At 33.9% G+C, this 17,497-nt stretch overlaps 1 protein-coding gene across 1 annotated transcript in view; it reads right to left on the reverse strand.

The window, feature by feature from the left end:
- Nucleotides 1-17,497, reverse strand: part of LOC117722678 (vomeronasal type-2 receptor 116-like) — a 36,186-nt gene that overhangs the window by 14,034 nt on the left and 4,655 nt on the right. The window contains exons 2-5 of the mRNA XM_034521939.1: nt 7,524-7,815; nt 6,082-6,888; nt 4,808-5,035; nt 4,343-4,472 (exon numbers count right to left, since the gene is read on the reverse strand). Of these exons, the coding sequence (XP_034377830.1) occupies nt 4,343-4,472; nt 4,808-5,035; nt 6,082-6,888; nt 7,524-7,815 (1,457 nt within the window). The remainder of the gene's footprint in view (nt 1-4,342; nt 4,473-4,807; nt 5,036-6,081; nt 6,889-7,523; nt 7,816-17,497) is intronic.

Below are 17,497 nucleotides of genomic sequence, written 5' to 3' on the forward strand. Positions count from 1 at the left end.
ACTGTAACAGTTATGGTGTCAGCTTTGCTATGAACTTTCTCAGTACACAGTGACTTCAAGGCAAATGATGCCAGCTAGCTCTCCTTTGACTAAGCCAATTTTCCTGTTTCCCTTTGGGCCCCCAGATGGGAATTCTTCACCCCAATTCAGCTGGAAGCAGACAAAAGGAGATCATCGCCCCAGTTCCTTTTGTTGGGGTGGATGGTTCTGGTTACTTTGTAAATTATACATGTGTTGTAATTTAAGGAATACTTTACAAATGTAGCTTCAGACAGGAAGGGAATTAGAGAGCTAAATCTCAGAAATTAAGTGGGATTAATATTTTACTCTTATATAGGCATTGTGCCTGTTTAACTCATACAGAAATACAAGGCTTAGACCCAGTTAAAAAAAATAGGTATATCTTACATTGGTAAGAAATCTTTATAATAATTACAAGGTTGAAATTATAATCTCTTACATTGATATGGAATTTATATTAATATATTACTCTCATGTAGGCATTGTACCTATATATCTTATTTAGAAATACAAGGCTTAGACCCAGTCCTTTAAAAAAAAAATTAGTGGAAAGGAATTAACAGACAACTGTTCAGATTGCCTTACATAGTTGATTTTCAAAAACGTCAGAAATCCATAGAATTGACATTACAAACATTCTGATATAAATATTTATTTTATTGGAGACCTATCTGATCCTGACAGCTTCCCAGTCTTGGATTCTAAGAAGAAATTGAGCATCTTTGGAGTTACACCAGTTGTGGTATGACAGCCACTAGGCAAGAATTGCCTCTTTTAATCTACAGACAAAATAGTGTGCAAAAAAGAAACACACTTGCAGAATAGTCGACTGATTATATCTGCCAAGACAGAGTAATCAGCCCTTAGTAATTCTGCATTACTAGATCTGTCAGATGATTCCTGGGCCAGAAGGCTGAAGACCAGATGCTCCAACATTTTGAAATAAGGAACTGTCTAGATGTTCAGTGGTCTATTTAAATTGGCTGAGTTTTAGAAGCCACGCTTTGTGCTTCCCATATCTTTAATTAACTAGTCATCCTGGATTTCTGATGGGGTTGAAGATTTATAATCTCACAGCCAACCCAGGCTATTTACTTTGAGAAGATGATTTTCAGATGCTATTCATTTTGAAGACAGGACATAAGCCAGGTTCAGAACTAAGTTTTTTAATTGAGAGAGATGGCAAAGGTTCTATTTAGTTAACAAAAATGATGGACTGGGTGTTAGGTTTATCTTGTACTTTAACAAACACAACATGGTAAAATAGCTAGTGTTCAATTAATATGTGAAAAGAAAAAAAAATTTTTATTATTGGACAAAAAGGGGGAAATGTGGTGGATAGCCCTAGCCTCTTGTTGTCATGGTAACTCCACTCCTGGGAGGGGCTGCGAAGGAGGAGTGAATCTTGTAAACCTTCTGTCCAATCAAATTTGTTAAATAAAGGCTACAGCCAGTGATTGGACAGTAGAAGAGGAGTGGGAGGAGCCAGAGGCAGGAAAAGGAGAAGACGAGGAGAGCCGAGAAGAAGGAGGGCGGCGCGGAGTTGGCAGTTGGCAGTTGGCCGAAGCTAGAGGGCAGTTGGTGGAGAGAGAGAAGACGAAGAAGACCTTGACCTAGTAAACTGCAAGTTGTTAAGAGCTCTCATAGCCGGGGAATAGTGTAGTTTAATGGTAAATCTGCCCAATCTAGGCATGCAGCATTCATTTGATACTTATTGACTTGTGTCATTATTCTATGGACTCCCTATGGGCAAGAGATTTACCGCAACATATATATATATATATATATATATATATATATATATATATATATATATATTTCAGACTTATATTATATAATATAGTTATAGTCAGGACTTCAGCTAAGCCTTGGACTTTCTCAGCACATAGAAACTAGACAGAAAATGATGGCACCTAGCATTGTTTTTAACAAAGACTATTTTCCTATTTCCCTTTGGGTACCCATAAGGGAATTCTTGGCTCTAGTACCACTAGAAGCAAGCAAAAGATCATCATCTTATTCATTCCTAAAGTTGGAATGAATGGTTCTGGTTATTTTATGAATTATAGATATGTTGTCATTAAAGGAATTATTTGTAAATGTGGTAGCCTTGGATTGGAAGGAAACTCGAAAGCTCATCCTCAGAGATTTCTTTCTTTCATTCTGTCTTCTTTTTTTTCTTTCTTAGATGAAGTATATAGGTGGAATAGAAAATGAGGAGTACAGTAATATTATAGTAATTAAAAAGGTAACAAATAGTGATAAGATATTAAATTTACTCTTAAACAAATTATTGTTTAGCCATAATCTTACATTGATTGAATCTTTCTATTTGATGCAAAATTAAAGTTATAATTTGTTTTTATTCTTTTAACATGTGGATAACAAAGGGGGTGTCATTTAATATAATTCAAGTTTTTGGGATACATGGCAATGCATCCCACAGTAAGAAATTAAGTATAAGTCTGAAAAGATGGCTGATCAGGTAAAAGTTCTTGCTATAGCAACTTATAATTTCTTACAGTGGCACATAATTTATAGGTTATTATAGGTGTAAGGTATTTATTCATATAAAACTTTGTATATTGATACAAAATTTAAAATAAATTCTGTCACTCATATATAGGTATAGTCCCTATGTAAATCATTCAAGAATACAAAGGCTTAGACCCAGGGCTTTTAATGACTGATATTACACACTGTTTAAGATGATTAAATAATGCAAGTTAATAGTTAGATTGTAAGACTCACTAATGATCATATTTGATTCTAAGTTAGTTAATTACAGCAAGTGTTTTCAATTTTTATTCAATTAGCAAATTACTAAGAATAGTCAGCTTTGACAATATATATATATATATATATATATATATATATATATATATATTCCACAGAATGTTATTTCATTACTACCATCAATTGACTATGAGACATTGTGCTCCTGACAGTATCTTCATTCCACTTCAAGGAAGATACTGCGTATCATTACCTCCAGGTGGAGTTGATTCAACCATGGTAGTGTAGCCACTGGGTAAGAATTGCCCTAATTCTTATGCAGACCTAAATATTGTCCCAAAAAAGGACAAAGAGTTGTGGGATAGTCACACTGCTGAGATCTGCCAAGATATGGTAAGTTAGTTCTTCATATTTTCTGCTTTTGTTTAGGTCTGTCAGATGGATCTGGAACAGAAGGCTGAAGACAGAGGGTTAAACTTAAAAAGAAATCAACAGACTGTCCAGGCAGTCAGCTATCTCTACAAATTGTGTAAGTTTGCAAGCTATGTTTTTGCTTTCTAAATATTTAGGTAGTATTTAATTTTTTCTCAGGTGCATGGTGGGGTTGAAGACTAGTTATAGCCTCATAATTGAGAATCAGTTGTTTATCATTAAAGAAAATATTTCAGGTTTGAAAGGATGGATTGTAGATGATAATAAAAAGTAAAATAACATAATTCAGACACAAAATTGTAAGCTCCTTAAGTTAGCATTGATAGTAGAGTACTTTACATAAATTGACAATTATAAAACCCTGGATGCTAAGTGTATATAATACCTAGTATTTTACATAATTTTTACAGTTGTGCTAAATCTATTTGTTGACAAAGAGTATTTTTAACTGGAAAAATGGAAGAAATATTGTGGGTTGTCCTGATGCTGTTTTTAAATCTGATGTTAGTTCTGCTTGCTCAAGAGGTGTGTCTCCCGGCCAAGCAGTGGATCATATACTGAAGTGAACTCATATGAACCTTCTCTCTATTTACTTGTCAATAAAGGCAAGGGTAAGTTATGGGGCAGTAAAGGAGAAAGGTGGGAATGGAAGTCTTCAAGAGTGAGAGAAGGTAGACAGAGAAGTAAAGGAAGGAAAGCAGATGGAGTTAGGGAAAGTGAAAGTGTAGCAGAATGATGTGGCCGGTAGACACTACAAGTAAAAATGGGTCTCATAGCTGGGGAATAAATTAATATAGTAATAGATCTGCTCTATCTAGGCACATAGCTCATGAATATAATAACTGGGTTGTGTGTATTTATATGGATTTATTGGAATTGGAAATAAGTGTAAGAATCTTTTTTTATATTTTATTTACATTTCAGATGCCATCCCTTTCCCCATTTCCCCTCCCTAGAAAACATCTCTCCCATGCCCCCTTTTCCTTTTTGCTTTTATACATTTTTAAAATGTCAATCAAAGGCTTTATAAGCTTGGTAATGCTCAATCAGAAGTGTAACCCAATACCCAACCTAGATATATACACTTTTATATGGCTTTTACTTCAACACACAGATTACAAACAGAAGTCGGAACCTCATCTGAAATGCATACACTTGCCTGTTCCATTGGAGATTTCATTTTCTGGGCAGAGGATGCAATCAAAGCAACATAGAGCCTTGCCATCCTGAAGAGATTTTCTGAATCCAGGTCTACAACTTTCACTGCATACAGACATGGGAGTCTAACAAAATAAGAGATATCAGGATATATAAGAATTAATTTAGTAACTGAATTTCATTACGCTATTATACGTTTGATGAAACCTACACTTGGTTAATTAATAAGATTATAGATAAACGCTAAAACAGGCTATATATAGTACACATATAAATATACATGCAAACACATATAATGTTTAGCATTGTGAATACACATTGAAGTATGTGTTAAATCTTGGTAATGAAAAATTTACAAATAGAATATGTGAATGTGGGAAATGATTTGTAAATGCAGCACTAACGGCATCATTTAACTCTGGAAAAGCATGAGGCTAAGCAAAATTGAGAGTCCACCCACCTGTCCCAGTCCTGTACTCCACTCTATACTTTCCTCAGACAATGACAATTGTTGACCAGGTGGCAAATATGGAGAAAACATTCCTACTTTTATTTTATGTCCAAGACCTTGTGGAAAATTCCAGAAATTCAGAATGTCATATTCTACATACAAATTTTTTGAAGGATTCAATGTTACTGGGTCTCCACTTGGATTCATGAATTGAATGGTCTTCAGTAGGTGGTTTAACTAAGTGAGATGCATGATTTGTGATAGGCATGGTCATTGTTAAGACAAAAAGTAAAATTATGCCATTCTGTTAATTTTATTAATATTTAGTTCAAAATAAAGCATCATTACATGTATAAAACAAAAAGAATACTAACAATAAAGTAACATTATAATCAGCCTAATAATATGGTGAACAGAGTATTCAGATGAATCTAAAGTTGTTAATCAATCTACTAGTTTTTAGCACTGATTACCAAAATTTATGATGTTTAGTTTTAATTGTAATCCTGAAATTTCTACAATCATCTAGGCACAAGGACTCAGCTGACAACCTGTAAAGCATAATTAGGCCTCTGAGCACATCTATGAGAAACTTTCTAACTTGGTTTAACTAAGGTATAAAATCCACTCTGATTTCAATCAGGTTCATTTCCTGAGCAGAGCCACGACCAAATATATTGGAGTAAGCCAGCTGAGCAATAGCATATTCATTGCTCCCTGCTCTTGGTGGATGTTAATATGGTGAGCTGCTTCAAATCTTCACCACTTTGAGTTCTTCCTTGTGAGAAGTATTTCTGGTATTATGAGTAAAATTATCCCTTTCTCACTGAGGAAAATTTTGTGTACACATTATATTACAGCAAATGTAAATAAAACAAAAATAGTATATATATTAGACATAGTTTTCTTTTATGTTTTAGAATTATTTTATTTGATGGCACAATACACTATTTATCACCTTGAATTGTCATTTCATGCCTTGTTCATACTTAAAACCTTCCTGCAAAGAGATTACAGATTCCAGTTGAGGCCCTTAGAATTGTAGAAAACAGTTGGCCATTTTCACTTAAACCTTTTTTCTATGTTTTTAATATTTTCTTCTATGATGTTGGCATCTTAATTACGATTTTCACAGAGGTCAACATTTTTCTTTTAGCACAAAACAATCTACAAAGCATCTCTTTTGAAAAAAATTCCAAGGTACTCGTTGAGAGTATTTTTAATGGCATTTTTAAAAGTTAACTTGGTGACACAGGTACAGAATCCATAGGAAAAGCCATTACCTTCCAGGAAGCAAATTTCATTTTTCCATGATTTTTCATTCCTTGTATGTCTACTTGTTGTATAAGCATCTTGTGAAGTGTGTGGGCCACAGCATACACAGCATTATATACCTGGTAACTGCCATCACTCATTGCCATGTCAAAGTGATACCAAGGTAAAAATTCTAAGGAACCTCTAGAAGAACAATGTTTTAAAGATTTACAGGTAGCATTAGATATTGCACAATCAAAGTAAATCTCCCACAACCTTGCAAGAAAGATGTCATCTGGGTATTTAGAAGGGCTCACAGCCTTTACAAACTCTTTAAAAGTAGAAATCTCGCCATGGTGTTGTGAAAATATGAGAGTTCCATGGAATGAGTCAAGAATAAAATGTCTCATAGCACTGATGACTTCCCAGTTTGAAGAAGTGACCCAGATTCTCCATGGAAATATATGTTCCCATCTTCTAAAGAGCACACCTAAAGAAGAGTCAGTGTTACCATAAATGATAACAACTTTTACTGAGTTCCTTACAATTGGGCTGTTATAGACATCAGATTCTCTCATACTGAACATATGGCCAACCGGGATCATTTCCATGAAAGCCACACAAACTCCATTTGTTTCCATCTCTGGTATCAACTCTGAGGCAAAGTGAACACCTTTCTCATCATCTGAGATGACCAACCCAACCCAATTCCACCTGAAATGGGTAATTAATGAGACCATGCCTAAGGCCAGAGAAGAGACCTTGGAGGCCATCTGATACAGAGATGGAAACTTCCCAGGATCATTCATATTTGGTTCAAAATGTCCAAAGGTGAGCTGAACAAAAGAGAACAAGGATTTACATGAAAGAGGAGTTTCAGAAATTATAGAAACAATGAGTGTAAAACAGTAACATAAATTCCTAGAAAGTCTAATTTGTATTTAGAGTAAACTGTAATATTGAAGATCAGTTTAAAAAATTATTTGAAATATTCACACATATCGTAAATACTTGTGAGGTTATCCTGCAATTGTTATATTTGTCGAACCAAAAAATGTAGATAAACCAACAATCTCAGAGCATATAGGTCATGTACTTTATAATATTGTTTAGTTAATTGGTTGCTTATATGAATGTGCATACAAGTGTGTGAAGGGAAGAAGTGTGTACTGGGTGTCCTTTGCTTTTCTCCACTTACTCATTCTTGAGGCAGAATCTCTCTCCATCTCTGGGTTTCATACTTTCGTCTGTATGTTATGCTATCATGGAGACATAAGTGGTGCTGGCATCTAAATTCCTATCTTCTTGCTTTCACAGAATGCATTCTTGACTCCTGGACCATAATCAAACCCAAAATATTGTATTTTGAATCATACAGAATCAATGTTTCCCCCACTTATATTTTTCCTTGGTATTCAAATGGTGTCATCAATAGAGAATGCTTTAATTATTCCCATCCATATAATCTCACCTGTGGATGTTTATATAGTCCCAGCAATGTCCCAATTATGGAGGAAATTTCCCATGTTGTTCCTGTGAATACAGCCACAGATTTTTCATCACTTTTGCAGTTGTAGTTTGGCAAGGTTTTGACCTGCCCTGTGAGCCAAATGAGGAAACTTATCATTGTATCCTCTTGACTTGTCCCAGCACTGTAAATACTGTATCCCAGAGACATGTTAGGTAAAATGAGGGCATTTGTATTGATCTCCTTGATGGCAAATTTCAAAGCTATCACAAATTGGTAGTTGTTGGGACTGATCCTGTGTAAAGGACATAAAAAATACTATAGAACAATTTTCCATCACCATTGATTTCAAATTGAATATAATAACTGTCATTCACTGAACAACAGCTCCCCCTCACAGCTTCCATGTTAGAACTGTACCTTGTTATTTGATACAGTTACAACAGAAGATTTTGTAGACATCAGTAGGTCTGTTTGTGGTTATGTTTAACTGCTGATACCTAATCTAAGGTCTTTTTCAAAATTTGATCACTTCCTTCATCTATTTACTTTATGTGGACAGAGGAAGAAAACTATCTTCTAATAATGAAGCAGGCAGTCATAGAAAATGATCACATGCTTTTATCTTTGAATGCCCTATCCTTCACAAAAGTAAAAAAAAAAAAAAATTGTATGGTTCTTGGAAGAGTGATTAATATTATGTGGATGGCAGACTGAATCAAGAATTTGTAAGGGGCCATGATCTAAGGACAGAGGGTAACTGATCTATATGTGCTTGTCCAACTGGTACTTTGCATGGCTTGTCTAAGGCTAAAGTCAGATAATGGCGTAAAACTTGTAGTTCCTTGTCTCACCATATGTCCTAGGTTGTGGCTATTAGTCATGAGACAACTGGTTCTGACAACATTTTCTGTGTTCCCTTGCCAATGTTGTCAAACTTGGCTCTTTCCTGACACTAGATATTATGCCCATGTGAATATTATATAGGATTCTGTATTTCTTTATAAATTTTAGGGCCATAACTCATGACTTTGTATTTAACTTTTATCAATTTATATTTGAGATTTTGCATTATGTATTTAATTATATTATAATTATAATTATAATCATTATTTCATGTACATATAGATGTATTTGTTATATCAACATGTGTTTATATGTTTTGGGCTTTCAGATTGCACTAAAGCTTTCATGTATACATACTATACATGTGCATATCTATATATTTGTATGTATGTGTCATGTGTGTGTATATATATATGTAGAATGTAAATATGTATATGATGCATATTGTATATATTGTATGCATATATGCATTTTGTTTGTATAAATGTGTCTATGTTTGTGTGTGCTATAACAAGATGTATGAAAACTCATAGGCCAGAGAACTCTAAAAGATATATTATTTTATCGGTTCATGAAGACAAGAATTCCCCCATGAACAATTGAATATTAATATACTTCATATTAATTTTGATGGTAAAACATGTTTGAAGAAATGATTACCAGATAACAAGTAATATTGTATGTTGAGTGTGTGAGTATGTATGTTTGTGTGTATACACATTTGTGAAAAATACTTTTTAAAATATGAAGACATGTATATGAGAATGAAGGGGAAGCCTGAATATCTGAAACTGTGAAAATAAAGAATGGTTGTGGGTCTTTCATGTACCTACAGTATACATGTACAAAATAAACATAAACTTAATAAAATGTTGAACCTTAATTAATCATTTACAGGTTTGTAAATTGTTAATTTAAATGATTAACTATTAATCACAGCACATGTACTTATTATTCAGAAATATTTCTTAAGAAAAATATTCTAGTGTAGTTATCACTTTAGGCTTTTATAGTAGAACTCTTGGCTCCTATTTTAAATTTTGAACTCATTTGGTGAAATGTTGAGGCACATTTTAATAAAACTCACTGATATTCAAAAAAAAAAAAAAAGAATTCCACCATGAACTTGAAACTCAGATGACTATCTTGGAAATACTTGGTCACTTGTCTTTGCCAACAAACATTTGTATTACAAGCCCATGTAGCCATATCCTGTTTTAATGTGACTGTTATAAGTTATAACCAAGTTCTTCATCATGTTTGTACTAGAATGCTGGACCCCACAGAGGTATCTCCTCTGCCTCAGGACAAGGTAATATTTTTTTTTAGATTCTTGGTTAGAAAGTTTTATTTAAATATCTTTTCATCAATTAATTAATTAATTTCATTTGATATTTTCTTTATTTACATTTCTAATGTTATCCATATTCCCAAATTCCTCTTTGGAAATCTCCTATACCATTCTCCCAATGTTGATTCAATGAGTGTACTACCCTATCCTCCCACCCATTATCACACCCCAACTTGGCCTTCCCCTACAATGGGGCATTGAGCCTTCACAGAGCCAAGTGCCTCTACTCCCATTGATGTCTAGCATGGACATCCTATGCTACATATGTGACATGTATCCTTCCACGTACTTTTTGGTTGGTTTAGATGCTGGCAACTCTGGGGAGTCTGGTTGGTTAATATTGCTCTTTCTATGGGGTTGCAAACCCCTTTTGCTCCTTCAGTCCTTTCTCTAACTGCTCCATTGGTGACCTCATGCTCATTCCAATGGTTGACTGTGAACATACACTTCTGTATTTGTCTGGCTTTGGCAGAGTCTCCCCAGAGAGCTATATCAGGATCCTGTCAGCAAGCACTTCTTGGAATCCACAATAGTGTTTGAGTTGGTGTCTGTATACAGGATGGATCCCTAGGTGGTGCAGTCCCTGAACAGCCTTTCTTTCAGTCTCTGCTCCAAATGTTGTCACCTAATTTCCTCCCATGTGTATTTTCTTCTTCCTTCTAAAAAGGACTAAAGCATCCACACTTTGATCTTCCTTCTTCTTGAGCTTCATGTGGTCTATTAATTGTAGATTGAGTATTTTGAGCTTTTGGGCTAATATACACTTACCAGGGTGTACATACCATGTATGTTCTTTTGTGACTGGGTTATCTCACTCAGGATGATACATTCTAGTTCAATCCATTTGCCTAACAATTTCATAAAGTCATTGTTTATAATAGATGAATAGTACTTCATTGTTTAAATGTACCACATTTTCTGTATCCATTCCTCTGTTGAAGGACATCTGAATTCTTTCAAACTTCTGGGTGTTATGAAAAAGGCTTCTATAAACATAGTGGAGCATATGTTCCTATTATATGTTTGAACATTTTTTGGTTATATGCCAAGCACTGGTAGAGCTGGATCCTCAGGTTTCTGATGAACTGCCAGACTGATTTCCAGAGTAGTTGTACCAGCTTGCATTAACACCAACAATGGAGGAGTGTTACCTTCTCTTCACATCATCGCCAGCATCTGCTGTCACTTGAATTTTTAATCTTTGCCATTCTGACTGGTGTGAGGTAGAATTTCAGGGTTGTTTTGATTTGCTTTTCTCTGATGACTAAGGATGTTGAACATGTCCTTAGGTGCTTCTTGTCTGTTAGCTATTCCTAGGTTGAGAATACATTGTTTAGCACTATACCTCATTTTAAATAGGGTTATTTGATTATCTGGAGTTTTTCTTCTTGTGTTATTTGTGTATATTGTATAATAGCCCTCTATCAGATGTAGGATTGGTAAAGATCTTTTCCCAATTTGTTGGCTGAAAATTTGTATTACTGACAGTGTTCTTGGCCTTACAGAAGCTTTGCAATTTTATGAGGTCCCATTTGTTGATTCTTAATCTTAGAGTATAAGCCATTAATATTCTGTTCAGAAACTTTTCCCATTTGCTCAGAAAGGGGCTCTTCCCAGTTTCTCTGCTATTAGTTTCAGTGTATCTGGTTTTATGTGGAGGTGCATGATCCACTTGGACTTGAGCTTTGTACAAGGAGATAAGAATGGGCTGATTTGCATACTTCTACATTCTGACCACAGTAGAACAAAAACCATTTGTTTAAAAAGCTGTCTTTCCCCCTACTGGATTGTTTTAGTTCTTTTGTCAAAGATCAAGTGACCATAGGTGTTTGTGTGTTTATTTCTAGGTCTTTAATTTTATTCTATTGATCTCCCTGACTGTCTCTGTACCAATACCTCACATGTTATGTCACTATTGCTATGTAATATAGCTTAAAGGCAGGGATCGTGATTCCCCCAGTATTTCTTTTATTGTTGAGAATAGTTTTCAGTATCCTAGGTTTTTTGTTATTCCAAATGAATTTGCAATTTGCTGTTTCTAACTTTATGAAGATTTGAGTTGGAATTTTGATGGTGAATGCATCGCATCTGTAGATTGCTTTTGGCATAATGGCCATTTTTACAATATTAATCCTATCAATCCATGAGCATGGGAGTTCTTTCCATCTTCTGAGGTCTCCTTCAATTTCTTTCTTCACATACTTTAAATTCTTTTTCTACAGATCTCTTACTTTCTTGGTTAAAGTCATATCATGGTATTGTATATTATTTGTGACGATTGTGAAGAGTGTCATTTTTCTAATTTCTTTCTCAGCCTGTTTATTCTTTGAGTAGAGGAAGGCTACTGATTTGAGTTAATTATACATCCAGCCATTATACTGTAGCTGTTTATCAGCTTAAGCAGTTTTCTGTTGGAATTTTTGGAATCACTTATGTATACTATCATATCATCTGAAAATTGTGATATTTTGACTTCTTTCTTTCCAAATTTGTATCACATTAACCTCCTTTTGTTGTCTAATTTTTCTGGCTAGGACTTTGAGTACTATATAGGAAGAGAGTGGTCAGCTTTGTGTACTCCATGATTTTAATGGAATTGCTTCATGTTTCTTTCCATTTAGTTTTGTGTTGCCTACTGTTTTCCTGTATATTGGTTTTACTGTGTTTAGGTATGGATCTTGAATTCCTGATCTTTCCAAGACATTCACTATGAAGGGATGTTGAATATTTTCAAATGCTTTTTCAGCATCTGTTGAGATGGTCATATGTTTTCTTTCTTTGAGTTTGTTTATATACTGAATTATGTTTATGGATTTTTATATATTGAACTGTCCCTGAATCCTTCTGTTGAAACCTACTTGATCATGATGGATGATTTTTTTATGTATTCTTGGATTCAACTTCCAAGCATTTTATTGAGTATTTTTGCATCAATATTCATAAAGGGAATTGTTCTGAATTTTTCTACCTTTATTAGGCCTTTATGTGGTTAAGAAATAAGCATAATTGTGGTTTCATAGAAGGAATTGGGTACTATTCCTTCCATTTCTATTATGTGGAATAATTTGAAGAGTATTTGTATTAGGTCTTCTTTGGAGGTCTGATAGAATTGTCCTAGGTGAGATTTTTGTTTGTTTGTTTGTTTGCTTTGTTCTGGTTTTGGTTGGTAGACTTTTAGTGACTGTGTCCATTTCTTCAGGTGTTATGAGACTGTTTAAATGGTTTATCTGATCCTGGTTTAACTTTGGTACCTGGTATCTATCTAGAATATTGTCCATTTTATCCAGATTTTCCAACTTTGTTGAGAATAGGGTTTCTTAGTAGGGTCTGATTTGTTTTTTAATTTGCTCATTACATTTTAAGAGTGATCTAAGAATAAAGTTTCTGCCCTCTTTTTAAGTTCTAGATTACAAATTCTTTGTATTAAACACAAGGGAATAACCCAGAAACTTTCTACTCATTATTCTTTTTTTCTCTCCCATTCTGTTTACAGTTTATTTAATGAAATAACACTTAATATAGAAATGATTAGATGTCTTTAGTTTTTATGATTTGATTTGTAATTATGAAGTTATCTGTATTCTAAATTGCAGGTATGCCCTTGTCCACATTTGTCTCATTTATGTCTTACATATATTCTCTGATTATTACAGATAACCTAACATCTTACTTGGTGAAGCTATGCCCAGACCTGGCATTCCTTAGTAATTGTATAAACTATAGGTAACTAGGGTATTTTTCAAAATTTATTTTTATTTTGAACATAATCATTTAACTTTTATCATTCTGATCTTACATTGAATTGTGAATATTTTGTATTATGTGTCCATATTTGTTAATATCATTTATTTGTGTGTTCACATGTTATGCAATTTTTGCTAACATATACCTTATGTAAACCTCTATATTTTCATTTATAGGCTAGAGGAAGATGTCTTTGTGACCTAGTCTCCTTTTCTCTCATTCCATATGTTATTTCCTTGACAGTGCATCTCTTACTGACTGGAATTCCTCTGGAAACAAGGAAGCATCAGTGATCCTTCTGTTTCTGTGCTGGAGGTTCAGGTGCATATTTAGCCACACCAATATTTTACATGTGAGCTGGAATCCTGAACACACAACTTCATGGTTGCTGGACAAGTGTTTTTACTTATAATTCCAAGGTACTTCAGCATTATATGAAGAAACAGAGACAAATGAGGAGTGAAGAGCAGGTAGAATAGTCACCCAGTGAAAAGAGCTCACCAGTTGGTTCTCTAACACCAAATTCTCATCTCTGACAATGTTAATATGTAAAAGCCTAAAGGGCTTTGAGGAATTTTCTAAATTGACAGACCTGATGCAATTGCATATCCCTTGGAACATAATATACTTGGTCATTCTATAGTCTGAATATTGTCCATTGATATCATAGTTGAAGGCTTAGAGCTTTAGTTCTATCATTCTAAACCCATGTCTTTTTGCTTTACTGTAGTAAACAATGCTCTATTTTCCTATGTGTCTATTTTTGATTATAGTTTTCTCTGGAATGATATACAAAACAGAATACATAAAAACTGGGTTTATTATTTGCTTTATAGAAGATGGCCATTGGATTCTGAATCACATTCCAGTGTGATGATGCCATCTTGAGTATTTCACTTCTGTTTTTCTAAGATAATATGAGAGTCACCAAATGCAAATGTATTGGATTTTAGTAAACAAGCAATATTTCACTAATTGTTGAAATTGTATTAAAATTTTACTCTCATTAATACCCCGGATTTTATTAGTTTTTTATTTCATTATATATTGAAGACATTTACTTTATTAAATTTTATAAATTAATTTAAAATTATAACATGCAAACTTTTTAAGATTATATGAGAAGTTAATGTTAACAAAGGAAGGGTATAGTTTTTCCTCATTGTGAGAGTATTGTTCAGTGCTCCTATAAATAGCCTTTGAGACTAAAGATTATCATATTGTACTATATGCATATATCAATTGTTAAAATAAAATATATTATTGTGTACAAGTGAAGCATACCAAAATCTTTTGAGAAAAATTATCTTCTCTTCAACATTTATTCATTATTTTGCTTACTGTATTTGCATTTGATAAACATTTAATTATTAAATTAAGTCTATACTCTTCCATTTGGGTGAAAGAAATCGTAAGGAAATCTAAAATGTATAACAATTGTCTCACACCTGTAAATTGATAGAAGTAAGAGGTTGGTACCCGTGATAGCACAAAACAGTTTCTAAAGAATTAAAAATTCATAGAGTGGGCTTACTTATGACTTCTACCCTTTTCAGACATGCACCTGACTTGGTAATACATCACCAACTTTAGGTCCATTGTTTCAGAGAAATTATGGGATCAGTGAAATTAATATAAATATTGTAAACTTGTATCACAAATATTCATTCTGTTTAATAGTGTAATTCACAGTGTATTTAAACTAGAAACTACCTTAGATGTGGAAGAAAATTTTATATCTTATGGAATAAAAAGTTTATATGGTATCTGCAAAGATAGGACAGCTGTTATGACCATTGCCTATGAATGCAGAGGACATGACATAGTTCTCAGCACCCTTTGGTGGCCTATGACTGGAATTCTACTTTAATGAAACATAGTGCCTTCTTCTCTCCATTGTGTGCAAATTATACCAAGATGGCCGGGCAGTGGTGGCACACACCTTTAATTGCAGCACTCGGGAGGCAGAGGCAGGCGGATTTATGAGTTCCAGGCTAGCCTGGTCTATAGAGTGAGTTCCAGGACAGCTATAACTACACAGAGAAACCCTGTCTTGAAAAACCAAAAAAAAAAAAATTACCAAGATGAACTAGTTGTGAAAACAAATTGGGAGTCAATGCACTGTAGTGTAGTTAGTACGTCATCAAAGTAAATGGTTGGATAGTACAGAATGACATTTCATGAAATAAAATTATTATATATGTATATATAATGTTATCTACTTTTGAAAATTAAATTGATATATGGCTGAGTACTGGAAGTAAAACAGCAGAAGAGCTGTTAGAAGGAAGAGTATAAATAGTTGAAAAAGTTATCTTAGTTAATTTTATGTTGTCATGAATACACTGACTAAAAGTAATTCTGGTTGAAAGGGTTTATGTTATATTTCACTGTGCTCAGGTCACACCCATCTTCTCAGGAAAGCCAATGCAGGTACTAAAATGGAGGCCACTGGAAATTCTGCTTACATCCTTGGCTTGTTCCTCATGTTCTGTTAAGTATGTTTTGTATGTCACCCAGAACCCCAGCTCAAGTGTGGCACCTATTGCACCTATAGAGCTTCCTATTGCACCCCTCCCCCAATATCAATCATCATTCCAAAAGATTCAAGATGGACTTCCTCACAAGCTAATGTAGAAGTGACATTTTCTAAAATGAAGTTACTTGTTTCAAATGAATTTAGCTTGTGTTAAGTCAAAACAAACTAACAATGTGTGTGGTCAATGAAATGACTTAATTGAATGTAAATATCTTTGTGAAGCAATATGTATTATGAGTACACATGACAACATAAAAAATTAAGATAATATCATTGTTGAGTGACCAAATATGTGCTCCAAAAATTAGACACATTGACAATTATGAAATATTCATGCAAATGCTCAGATAAGCATGTATCAGGTCAAAATATCTTTTTCTGTTTTATTTGGTAAGAATTAGCTCATGTATGTTATAAGAATTTATCAGTGCTGCTTTATGTTTACCTGTGTCCCTGTCATATCCTCCATACATCAAGACATCTACTTCAAAAAATAATTAAATTTAGTTATTCCAATATGTATGTAGATAGAGGGCCATTCCCTGAATAATGGCTAGACGCTAAAATCCACATCCAAAGTAAGGTGAGTCTTATTGCCCTAGCTTATCAACCATTAATTTCCTTAAGACTTAAGCAACAACGTGGAACAAAGAGTGAAAATACAAGCAAAAATTTTAAGAAAACAAAATGAAGCAGTTTAGAATAGCATTAATATAGACTTATATTTAAAATGAAAATTTTATAAATATGAGCTTCAAAAGAAGTGAGTCAGCTATGGGAAGAATAGTAAGAAGTCTCAAATTCTTGGCCAAAATAGAGTCACACAGGAACTATTTAGTACAGCAATCTTACTGAATTACTATTAAACACAGAGCTTGTGTCACAGTAACAACTTCTATTACAAAAAATTCATAATTAGATTGAAATATATATAATATTTATCAGCTCATAGATTTGCAAACTTAATCCACAGATTGTTGTTACAGTGTTTGTCAGGCATATGAAGGCCTGGGAGTTCACAGAGATTTAGAAGGTATACCAAGTTTCACCCTATGAATCAGATGTGAAAAAGAAAAAAAAATGTTACAGATCTTCTCCCTTCTCATTCATGGGTATCATGGATATAACACAATTGGCCACTAGTTTATGTATTGTTTTTCAGCATCTTGGAGGATCAAAGCAAGGGAACTGGCATTGTGTAGCTGGGCATTACAAAGAGAGTTGACATATAGAACTCACAAAGATGTAAACTCAAAAAATAGGTATCTGTAAACAGAAATATGTCATCTTCTACTGAGCATTATGAAGAACTCACATTATGAGCGAGATCTCTGCTCTGCCACATATATTCTGATTGAATAAGTCATCAGGTGTTCAGATATGTTCAAATTAATTGTTTTGGTTTTCTTTTTATTATTAATTAATTTATTTATTTCCAATCCAAATGTTGCCCTCTTCAGTTCTCCCTCTCATGATTCGTGCCCCATTCCCCCCCCC

This window comes from Arvicanthis niloticus, chromosome 17 (genome assembly GCF_011762505.2).
Source record: "Arvicanthis niloticus isolate mArvNil1 chromosome 17, mArvNil1.pat.X, whole genome shotgun sequence".
In the NCBI taxonomy this organism is placed as follows: Eukaryota; Metazoa; Chordata; class Mammalia; order Rodentia; family Muridae; genus Arvicanthis; species Arvicanthis niloticus.